Source organism: Stylophora pistillata, chromosome 14 (genome assembly GCF_964205215.1).
Source record: "Stylophora pistillata chromosome 14, jaStyPist1.2, whole genome shotgun sequence".
NCBI lineage: Eukaryota > Metazoa > Cnidaria > Anthozoa > Scleractinia > Pocilloporidae > Stylophora > Stylophora pistillata.
In genome coordinates this window covers 11004852-11017378 of record NC_142532.1, presented here as the reverse complement: position 1 = coordinate 11017378, position 12527 = coordinate 11004852, and the positions used below count along the sequence as shown (strand labels likewise).

The 12527-nt window shown below is 38.0% G+C and overlaps 1 protein-coding gene across 1 annotated transcript in view; it reads right to left on the bottom strand.

The window, feature by feature from the left end:
- Positions 1 to 9620, bottom strand: part of LOC111332553 (uncharacterized) — a 17316-nt gene extending 7696 nt beyond the window's left edge. The window contains exons 1-6 of the mRNA XM_088745629.1: positions 8516 to 9620; positions 4611 to 4888; positions 3867 to 3993; positions 3114 to 3287; positions 2908 to 3030; positions 2414 to 2536 (exon numbers count right to left, since the gene is read on the bottom strand). Of these exons, the coding sequence (XP_088601755.1) occupies positions 2414 to 2536; positions 2908 to 3030; positions 3114 to 3287; positions 3867 to 3993; positions 4611 to 4888; positions 8516 to 8588 (898 nt within the window). The 5' untranslated portion in view covers positions 8589 to 9620. The remainder of the gene's footprint in view (positions 1 to 2413; positions 2537 to 2907; positions 3031 to 3113; positions 3288 to 3866; positions 3994 to 4610; positions 4889 to 8515) is intronic.
- Positions 9621 to 12527: the final 2907 nt, after the last annotated feature.

Below are 12527 nucleotides of genomic sequence, written 5' to 3'. Positions count from 1 at the left end.
TTCTTTGAGATTTTTCGATCGACGAAAAGATGGTATGATAGAACTTCGAGGAAAAAGTTCTTTCAATTTGAGGTTAGATTGCAGAATGAACAAATGCTTTCTGATTATGTTGCCTACGTCGGGCAAGTTAGGATTAAATGTAATAACAAATGGAAATAGTTTCTTCGTTTCTTTTCCACGAGTCCTGAGTAAATTATTTCTAGGGATGGCGGAGGCTTTGGAGAATTCTTTGGAGTGCTCAGTTGTTCTCTTTGGCACCCCATGGTTTGAATAAAAGAAAGGAATTTCATTCCAAAAATAGAATTTGCTATAATTAATTTTCCATCTTATATTAGGCGCTACTAATTGATCGTTCAAAGGCCCTTTTCTTGGATTTTGTTGGCCCCTTAGGAGTGGATTGGACTCAGACGCCCTACCAAGGGATCTTATTATGATTAGTATCATTTAAGGGCCCCTCCATGGATTTTGTTACTAATTTGCCCTTTCGGGCTCCAAAGGCCTTGTTTTGGGATTTTGTTACGGTTTACAGTTGTAGTTAAAAGTGGGCCTCTCCCTTTTTTTGCTTGCCGCATTGCTTCTTTGCAATTGGTTACGCCACTCATTTTAACATATTTAGTATTCTTATCTCTTAGTTTTTAGGGTTTGTTTCTTGTATCTTGTCCATTGCTTTCTTTGTAATTAGGTTTTTTGTTATCTTTTTATTGGCACCAGTTCATTAGTCGTTATCTGTAATTTCGTGATCATTAGCACTTCGATCTTATTTAATGCTCTCTTTTTTATTTCAAAAGTTGTAAATAACTGAAGAAGGTCTCTGACCGAAACGTTTTTTATTAAATTTTTTTTATATTTTTGACGTCAGAAGTGGTCTATCCTCGCAATTTTTAAACTTTCTACGTTCGTGTTTGCTTTGAGGTTTGGACTGCGAATCTTTATTGATCCTCCTGGCGCGGTGCACCTTTGTTGTTGGCCTGAGAGTTCCACTAACGACTTACTATATATATATGTATATATATCTATGTATGTGTATATATATATATATATATATATACATGTTGAGAAAGAAAAATACAACGACCACGCTTCTTCTCAAGATATATTGCGCTCTACATTTATGTATCGAGCACTTCAATACGGAAAAATTGAAATGGATATATATATTTAGTATAATTTCAGAGCTGAGCAAAGAGTTTCCAGCAATCTGATTGGTCGAGCGGTTCCTTATATGATGCTATATAAACCGCTCCACGCGGTTTATATAAAATGTAAAATAAAATGTTAATAAATGTTACTAAAATGTTATGATTTTAGAAATTTCTCGGTTGTTCAGCTCTGAAATTATACTAAAACAACTATTCGCCTCAGGTTCAGTGAATATTGTCGAAGAATCCCCTCGACTTCGTCTCGGGATTATTAGACGATATTCAACTCGCCTTCGGCGAATAACTGTAAAATATATATGGTGAGTTAGAAAATACAAAGACTACACTTTGGTCCCTACAAGCCTGTTTCGTGATTACTCACCCTTCAGGGGATTTTAGAAATGATTAAACTGTTAGTAAGTACCCTTTTTCTGTTGATTAATGTTAATGCTGTATTTAATATATATGTATATATTTTTAAATACAAAATTAACATTAATCAACGGAAAAAGGGTAATTACCAACACTTTACCACTTTTTAGACGGTAATGCTCTAATAATACTTTATATAATACGATAGCGGTATTAGCACTATTATTTAAACTACCACTGTGTACATTTAATCAGCAAAAGCAAGGGGGGAAATAAGTAAATTTTTTCTAACCAATGTTGATCATGCCTGTTCTTGGCAATTGCAGCCTTTAAGGTGTCTCACGCAAGTTTACCAATTCATCTTCCTTCTCATCATCGGGTAATCGTGAAACGATAACTCGTTCCGAAGAGATTGTCCGGTTACTTTCCAAACTTCATCAAAAAATGTTTGTCTCTAAAATTGTCACAGCAACGGTCTGAGGTGCCTTTTAACTACTACTATCACCTTTATGGATCCGTATTTCATAACAGAACAGTAGTTGGGTTGTAACAAAGCACAGTCATGATATCAAAATTTTTTTGAGGGGGATTAAAAGCCGCCTAACTCTACACATTGGAAAATCCTGGATGTCTGCTCTCAGTAGATCCTGAAAACCCAGAATAAAACCAAATGCCACAATTTGCTCTCCCATGCGAGAAAAAGAGTACCCGATCGATATTTTTCATGACTGGTATCCTCTACTCGCTGCCTGGAGATTTAGTATGCGGGAACTCGTCAAGATTTGAACATTTTTGAGACAGCTTTACTTTCGCTGGTGAAATGTTCAAATGTAAACCTCAGTTCTCAAGTAAACCTTTACTAACGTTGATTTTTCCCAAAGCACAAAATTTGATTTATTTACGTTCGCATCCTCGGCCATTTCCAGTGAATCCGGGGTTACACTTACAGTTGTACGACCCTTCGGTATTGTTACAGAAGGAATTAAGACTGCAGTTATGTGAACCTTCAGCGCACTCGTCAATGTCTAAAAAAACAGTCAACAAACGAAAAGACAAACATCAAAACCAATAGCAGCAGTAGTATACTTGACTGTCAGCCACCCATTACCTACCAATGTTGGTTACCAACTCAACTTTTCTTTTTTGATTTGCATGACATAGCTTTTGTTTGTGTCAAACTGTTTGTTTGTTTGTATTGGACGTTTCTTTGGTTTCTCCAACAACCAAATTTGATTCTTGAATGTAACAGTCACTTCTTCTAACCTCGACGAGGTTCACTCGACGCCCTTTACCTTGCATTTCTATGCTGAAATTTTTAAATTGGAAAGTGCCGCTCTTTTCGTGATAGCCTTTACGAACCTTTTTATCATATAATTTTATTCAAGAAAATGATCACCTTCACATTCTCCCACATTTCCAACGAATCCAGGTTTACAAGTACAGGTGTAGGATCCTTTGGTATTGTAGCAAATTGCATTTAGATTGCAATTATGTAACTGCTCAGCACATTCGTCGATGTCTGAATAAGCGAAAAAGACAACAGCAAACTATCAACTTGTACTGAGTAAGCTTGCTCTGCACACTATTCACTTCAATTTAGACAAGATCCGAATAGTTGCTTAACAAGCTGGGTTGTAATGCTGAAAACTAAACCTTCGCAGTCTTGGCCGTTTCCGGTGAATCCAGGTTTACATGTACAGTTGTACGACCCTTTGGTATTGCTGCAAAAGGCATCAAGACTGCAGTTGTGTAACTCCTCAACACAATGATCAATGTCTGAAAGAACGAAATACGCTATCATCAACAACAGATCTGCTTGTGAGTCGACTAGTAAGTAGCCTATCTATATTATTTTACATCACAAAGTCTTGGTATGGTCGCTTACACAGCTCGTTAAGTTTTTTTTCAATAATTATCAAATAAAAAAAAATAAACAAAAACACACAAAAAAAACATGAACAAATAAGTTAATCAACAACTGATAATGGCGGGATAAAACGGTTGTTTCAGTGTTCTGTCGATGAAGAAAGAAAAGTTGATAACTATTATAAAACAACTGAGAAACAAAAACAAGCGCCGTGACTGGTCAAAAACTTACTTTTTACCGCACCGGTAAAGCCATAGTTATTTCATAGCAGCAACAGACCGCACTTTCTATCGGTTTACCAGCGTGGTAACTCACTCGAGACGTTGGGAGAAGAATCGATAAATCTGTAAATCACGAGCAGGAGGCGATAGAAAATAAACCGATAGTAATTGCGGTCTATTGCAGAAGTGACACAAGGTTAGTAAATGCTTCATTTTCCTGTTAACCCTTTTGAAAAGGTACCTAATGAAAGGAGAATTATTGCTTACCTGTGTTACAATTGACCTCACAATACTGTCCTTTCCATCCAGCAGGACATAAACAGCGAAAACCTTCTTCGTTAAAACCGCTCTGACACACAGCGTTGTTTTTGCAAGGGTTTTTCACACAAGTGCTCTGACGCAGAAATACAACAATATCAGTAAGCTTGACTGAAAGTGTCTTGTTCATATTTCTAGCTTTATTTACATTACCTTCGCAATCTATGTTGAGAAGAAAACTCATGTTTTGATAAAGCTCTCAATAGTTTGTATCACTAAAAATATCAAGGAAAGGGACTCGCAGGGATAAAAGATGAAAAGGTGATTTCCTTTCCAGGATGAAAGCAAAATTTCGCGACATTTGAAAGAATTGAAACAAAGCAATAGATACAACTGCAACAGTGTTGCAGTGTACAAGATTCTAAACGTAAGTAAGAAGTAAATGAATGTGTAGGTGTAGTCTGATCGTCCGGGTGAGTGTAGTCCTGAGAAGGACTGTTGTCGGTGGCAGTGACTGACGTTTCGACAACCTGTGCGGAAGTCATCATCAGAGTCAAGTGAGTGATTGTTGTCACTACTGACAACAATCACTCACTTGACTCTGATGATGACTTCCGCACAGGTTGTCGAAACGTCAGTCACTGCCACCGACAACAGTCCTTCTCAGGACTACACTCACCCGGACGATCAGACTACACCTTCACATGTTACCCCCGGGTTAAAACCATTTACTGCAAGTAAATGAATACTCACCTCTACAGCATGGTAAGAGGAATTTGTGTTTGACCTCAACTCGTGTTCGTGTCCTTCGTGAGTAGCATTATTCAATTCACATTTATAGTTTCCACTGACATCTGGTTGTTTATCGAGATTAACGCTGACACAGTCTGGCTCCATAAAACACATCATTTTACAAAACTGCTTCATCGTGACTTCAGCAACGCGAATCACGTGGTTTAAAAAGCGTCTGCCGTCGAATGCTCTATCAGGCCTGAACTCCAAATTACGACACTGGTCTGCTTCAGAGAAGTCTTAACGGAACAAAAAGTATTTAACACATGATTAAATACTTCGTCTAACGGTAAAATCTTAAGGTCCTTAAGAATTATCAGTGGAAGGCGTAAGAGCATTTGAGATTCCCATCAATTATCTTGAGGCTTCCCTTCTCCATTCTTCATACCCCTTAGAAGCGTCCCCCAATCACTGACATGGCTAAGTGGGGGCTACGCGATCAGACTTTCTTTGTCTCGTTTGAGCAATGAAGCTAACGCTGTGCTTAGAACGGGAGTTCAGACTCCTTAATTTTATAAATTTCTTTTCCAAGTGTGAAATTTATCATTAAAAAAATAGGAGTTATTATTGTTCAAGTCAATAAACAATGAGGTTTATCGCTCGACTCTTAAAACTTTAAATATACAACCGTTTGTACGACAGGAGAAACATTTTCACCAAATTTTGAATCTGGCAACATAGTCTGAAACAACACAAGCTAGATTTAGATTTGTAAGAGGGCGAAACCAAAGATTCCACCTGTGCCCGGGTAAGGAAGCTTAACCTTTTGGATTCTTTGAATAAAGGTCTACACCAAATCGGGAAATATGGCGTCCAATTTGAATTACCATTGTTCTGGACTTACAGGCCTCGTATTTACATGGAAACACAAAAGGATATGATTATCAAATATCTCGATTCAGTGTATATGCGAGGTAATCAGTGAAAAGAAAGCATCAATATATCATTTGTGTATGAACTTAACTACATCACTTTTTTTTAAGCAGCAGTCTATCAAGTCTTACAGCCTTGTGTCTTGGGCTGCAGAAATAGATTATGACAGAGAAGAGAGACCACTTTTTCGGAAATCTCTTTTGCGCTTTTGTAAGCGGTCCTTTTCTGATTATTGTTTACTCTTTATTTGACACATTTGGTCGAGGAGCTCATAAGAGTCGCCGAATGGTCGAAATTCCAGTCCTTAAAACATTATTTACAAATGAGAACATTTTCAGTACTCGCAGGGTAAAATCAAAGACGACAAGCACTCAAAACGCGTTGTTCATATATGGGTAAATATATCACTGCAATTTAATGGAAACATGATTAAGTTTGCTTCCTTTTAGCTAACATCTTGGATGGCTTATCTTGGAGGTGTTCTGCGATCAACGCGCTGATCAAGTGAGTAATAATAAAATTAGGACCTTACCCATACATTATATTATTATCTAACTGTGCCTCGTAGAGTACAAATAACATCCAAAACGAGTACAAACATCTCGCGGTATTTGTACTCCAGAGAACCGGTTAGACAGGTTCTCTCGCATCGCGCAAGCGACAAGTTGGATTGAAGTCACGAAAAAAATGGCGGACAATTTAAATTATTTTTCTGACGACGAAGAGCAGGAATGGCTGGGAAATATTGATCTAAGTTTATTTCATAAATCTAACGAAGAAAAGCAGTGAAATTGCATCATTTATTGAACAAAATAGAAACAGCAACACAACAACGCGCCAATTCCTGGTTCCACTCTGCATACTTTTTTCCTGACTCCCCGTAAATAATTATCCGCGAAATTCACCCGCACTGAAATAATAATTTGGCGTGTTGGATAATAAATCTGTTATCAAAAGTTTTGTTGTGTAGCATCCCCACGTATTTTTACTCGGGCTGATCAAAATACGGCACAACTTGTAAAAATACTCCGCGATACTACACAACAAAACGTTTAATAAGATGTATATATATTGATTTGACGGCTCAAGAGAACTCGAAGAGAGCAAAAGTTCAATTCCACAGGAATTCCGTCGTCTCCTTCGTGAGGAGGTTAGTTGTAACAATGAAAATAATTTTGATAATAATAATAATTATAATGATGACAATAATAATCTGCTGCTGATGATGATATAGACATTTCAAAGTAACAAGCACGTGTAGATGTGGAATTTCTCCTCTGTATTATTTCGTTTACTTTGTAGACAACATAAGCCTTCGACATACGACCTGAGATTGACTATGGTAAACATTTTGCTATTGTTTGGTCAAACTGACAGAGTGATGCGAAAGGCAGGTGACTTGTCAGCAGCTGACTGGCGATATAAAACACACGGAGAATATCATCGTAATTTTACACGACTGCAATTAAAGCTTTTCTTAGGTTAGAAATCTTTGTAAAACACCGCAGTTTGTTCGATGAAAATAAATACAAAATGGTGGCAATCAAATTCTCTTTTTTGTTTCAAAAACATAACCACCATTACACCTCTGTGAACAAATCCAACGCGATTCATACGTTTGCTAAGAGCCTCAGAATATAGAATATAGATTTCAATCCATTCAAAGGACTTCAAAGGGCAGACTTCGTGATAACCAGCGTCTACTATTCGAATTTCAACCAGCGGTTTAATGAAGAATAAGTTTGGAAGTCAACACAAGTACGTTAATTCACACGAAAGTAATTTTGACAAACTGACAAAGATTGAACTTGGACAGGTGCAAACAAACTCTCATCGAATACTGATAAGTCCAATTTTGCTATCTTCCATTCAGTTCAAAATAAATTGACACTGAAAAGGTAACACTATTAATAATTGATAAACAACCTATTGTAGAAACTTTTATTACAGATATCTTGGAGTCATAATGACACCAAACTCGGCTGAAAGAGTAGTCACTCTGGATATTTGGCTCAGAGGATGAAAAAAAGAAGGCTTTCCCTCCAGTATTGCAATTGGTTGTTGTCAGGTAGGAAGTCGTCGCTTAGAATCAACCATGCATGCACATAATTTACTCAGGGTAGAACCAATCAAACAACCTTCCTACCTCCATGTACATAATAAAAGGGAACTTTAAGAAAAATCACATTTTTTTAGTTTTACAAAACAGCTCTCTTTTCCAAGAGATTAATGTTGTCTGCTGAGCAATCTAATATTTTAACCTTTTATCCAACATTGTTGAAAAACAACTGTCACGAACAACATGTACCCCCACTTGTGATCCGTTTTTTTCATTTTTGCTGAGAATATTCTTTATTAAACCTTTAAACTGTTCAGTAAAAATCATTACGCTCGCCCAAAGTTTAGAATCATCTACTGCATTTTCAGTCTAAAGTTTAGGGGTATTAGAATTTCAAACATTATCATCGATAACGTCAAGCTTTTACTTCTAAAGCAATTCAAATTCATGCAGAAAATATAGTTTTATTGATAATCATTGATTGTGTTCCCGAGTTTTTTTTTTTAATTTTAATTTTTCATATCCTTTGGCTGTAAAGTGTCCGTGCGAGTTTATTAGGGAGCAGGAGTCTCTCTGTGCGTGCGTTTGTGTGTGTACCCGAGCATTTTGTATTTCATACCTAACCCTGAAGATAAATGTTGTTGTGTTTTTAGGTATAGCTGCCGAACATTTTTTAGTCTCCCATTATTATTTTCTAAGGCAGCCAGTGCTCCTTTTATTTCTTGTAATAATCACTAAAACTACAAATATAAAATAACGTTGTTGTTGTAACATCTGGATTATTTTTTTTAGTAAGGTGTTGTCGGGATCCTAACTACTATGCCGGCCCATTTAACACTGACTTTTATTTTGTGAACGTAAACTTCCCCAGGTTTCCCCAAGTTTTCTATTTTCAGTGAATATTTTTGCCATCATTTTAGGAGCCAGAATTTACCTTGTAATCCGACTGCACTGGACATCATATAGAAGATGTTCATCAACAGAACACAGATGCAAACGCAGTACATGATAAAAAAAAATTGTGTTTTGAACGGAATGACGCTTTTACATGTAAGTAATTAAATCTGATCTTAGTATATCTGTTCTCCTCAAGAGAACGTGTTCTTCGCCCTTAGCCAATGGGAATTCGGCTGTTGTCGATCACGATTTACGTATTGTGTCGAAGCGAACGCCCGTTGTTTGCTCACAGCTGCTGTAGTAGGGTTTTATTTCTTTAGTAATGGCTCTTCACCTGTCCTCCCTTCCTACGTCTCAGTAAAAAATTTTTCTCAGAACTCGTCACCAAATATTCCTAAGCCTGATAGTTCCTTCAGCCAGTAGTTTGCACGCAACATCTTAAGAGTAGTATGGTACATTTAGCACACCGCTCCAGCTGTCCTTGGAAACAGTATTGTTGATTGTAAATGGTGTTTTACTAAGACGAGAAAGGAACACTTGCAGAGTGTGAAAAACAATCAAACATGTAAATCTACCCTACTCATAGGAATAATGCAAATGTAATTGACGAAGGAAACTTACGAGTTATCATCCAAAGCAAACAACAATGATGACGGTCATAATTTCCCGACCCTATGCTCGTTTAAACTTTGTTGCTATCTTCATCTTTTCATTTCTTTTCTTTTCTTTCTCTAGTTAGCAGATACTTTCCATCTCACGCATTTTTACATCAGCTTTCAAAGCCTGGAAGCCGAAAGTTTACTTCTATAAAGAAACGTGTTTGAAGCTTCGGCTGCGTGAAAATCGGAATTGCTGTATATGTCGTAGATTCTTCCTCGGATAATTCTTGTAAGGTTCAGAGAAAAGCTTTCCATAGATTTCCACAACCACAGATTCTCCTATGAGTGTTACTTCCTGACTACATTGGTGCTTTATACTTGTGCGCATCGAGTTAATGTAACATTACGTAAAGTCATCTAGATTGGTGCCAATATCGTAGATGATCAACATTATCATCGAACTTTCTAATGGAGATGTATATTTGAGTGCTAAGGGCAAATTTTCTTCCTAACACCGGCTTCCCTTTTAGTTTGAATTTTAGGTGGCAGCTGCGTTTCGTTTATGACCCTTCTTCATATAACGGAGCTAAAATTAGCGCCTTATACCATTACTAAAAATAGATTTTGTTACATGATAACCTATGAGCCCCCCCGCACAGACTCAGACAAACACTGCGACCAGCTTAAAGGAAATGTATGAGCTAGAGCTGTAAAATTGAAACAAAACGACGGAAAATTTCGTCAAAAAATGACTTAGCGTTCTAAAAGGAAGCGGCATGGTTGGTACCAAATACTGTTGTTGGGGTGAGTGTAAGATAGACTCAAGATATGCAGATAAGTGGCCAAAATCACTCAAAGAGTTAGAGGAATCGGGGAAGAAAGTATGCATTCCTTTCCCAAAACCTTCGCGAGACATGGCAAAGTGCAAGCGTTGGCTAGTGGCTTGTTCGCGTGAATTTTTCACGGAGAAAACATAACAAGAAACGCTTATATTTGTGCTCTTCACTGGCCAGGCGAAAAAGCTCCAACAGCCGAATTTCCCGACCCACTGAAGGCAAATCTAAGACCAGCTCAAGTAAGTCGAGCACATGCTCCTAAGAGAAAAGCACCGAAAGAAAGAGAAAATCCAGCGTCAAAGAAACAGAAATTATTCAATGACAACTACATAAACATAAACTACTTAAACTGGCATTTAATAGAAATACAACTAGTATTGAGCGAAATATACAAAAATCCGCCGCTCGTATCTTACAAAAGAGGGCGATCGCTCAAAGACATACTCGTGAGGGCCAAACTTTGAATAGGCTATTCTAATCACGCGCTGGGGAGTCGTGTAGGCCTGTCAACCCCCTTTTTACATTCTATACATCAGAATTTTCTTGAAGGACTTTGGCAGCAAACCATTTTCCATGATCGATTGCCGGATCAAGGGTGTGATAATTCCCGCAGCTCACACAGTCTCTCACTCGATGCACAAGATCTTCTCGTTTACCGCTGAATTTTAAGCCCCTACATTTTAACCATCGTTTTAGCTGGTCTACAGTGTATTCTTCCGGTTCTCTTTCAAATATGGAGCCAGGAACGCCGTCCTCTTCGGTCAGACCAGTAAGGGAATGAAGCGAACTACTTGCCATTTCCCTTGTAGCTCTCTAAGAAGTGGAGTTTGTCTGAGTCACGCGGGGGTCTAAAATTTCATGACGTCATTAGTATAAAGCGCTATTGTCAGATTAATTACTGAAAAAGGTAGAGGCAGTTCATGACGTTGTCAGCTTTCGTGATACAAATGCGGTATCAAGGTTATAAAAGGCTTCCGATTTGTAGTTTACGTGATACTCTTATCTTTGGCCCATCGGAAGGTCAGCTCAATGTAAAAGAAAGGGTATCACAATAAAGCATGATGCAGAAAGATTGGTGCGTTGAGGTATCCACCACTTATTTTGTGTAAAGACCTGTAAGTAACTGTGTGCTTAATAACATGTAGCACCTTAGCCTTTTGTCAGCATGTTCATAGGTACTGACGCACAATTTCAACCATCTCGATTCCTTCGTATGGCGTTTCGAGCATTAGCCCTTCCTCAGAGCAAAGAGGTAATCAAGGATCACTTTTCGAACCAGCCATGGTTACAAAAAAACTCATCCGATACCAATCTTTTTCCATTTTTTTCTATTCACGGTACCTAATCCCATCTTCTCAGAACAAGAGCGGGCCTTTTGTCACACAGGAGCCTCCATATATATCGAGATTTAGAATAATCTAAAACAGTGGATAGCAGTGAAGGCGCGCTCTGATTGGCTACTCCAACTCCGAATATCCTATGTTATTATCCAACTGTGCTTCGTAGAGTACAAATAACGCGCGAGACGAGCACAAATATCACACGATATTTGTACTCAAGAAATTCGCCTGCACTGAAATAACAATTTGGCGTGTTAGATGATAAATCTCTTATTGGACGTTTTGTTACGTAGTATCGCTGAGTATTTTTACTCGTTGTTTGTATTTTGACGAGCTCTACGGGCTCGTCAAAATACGGCACAACTCATAAAAATACGGGCTCGTCAAAATACGGCACAACTCGTAAAAATACTCAGCGATACTACACAACAAAATGTCTAATAAGATTTATTAAAAACTAGATCATTGGATAATGCAATTCAAGACTTTTTATTGGCTTAGCCATTATGGTATATCAGACAATATACCATAATCTACAAATATTGTAAGCGTAGCGTCAGCTTAAAGTTAAAAGGGAGCTAAGAATTTAGTAAAATTTAATAATTTAATTCAAAGTTTTTAATAAAACAATTATTCCACTCGCGTTTGTTGGATATGAGATGATTATAGCCAACTCGGCGCTACGCGCCTCTTTGGCTATCTATCATCTCATATCCAACAAGCGAGAGTGGAAGAATTATTTAATATATAGTGACCTCCGAGCAACTCGCGCGAGATTTGTCACTGCCCGAAAATATTGAAATCGTTTCTGGAATAAATGAACCAAAATCATTTGTATACTGCCACATAATCTCACTGTTTTAGTAGATACTAAAACATCTATCCACTGCAGTGTAGGTGGCTGACGGTGGATATTTACCGCGCCACTTCGCAGCTTTAAAACAATATTTACCGTATCGAATGGAATGGTACCAGTGCTTGCGTAAATAACTTTTAGCGATAGTTTTTGATGGTGGAAACTTGTGCTGCTACACTGTCGTGCTCCACCGAAAAAAAAGAACGCTTGATGGTGGGTTATGATGGGAGACAATAAAGGTGTCCGCTCCTCCTGAAATCCGTGCAGAAGGGTCTCGGAGGGAGTTGACAGTTATGAAGCCACGAGGCAAGAGATTCTACCGTCAACCGTGGATAAGGCCAGGGTACATTATCAGTCAAAATTTTCAGGTCTCTCAGACATTCCTTTCCCCAAGGAAAAGAACGCCTGCGATCACAGG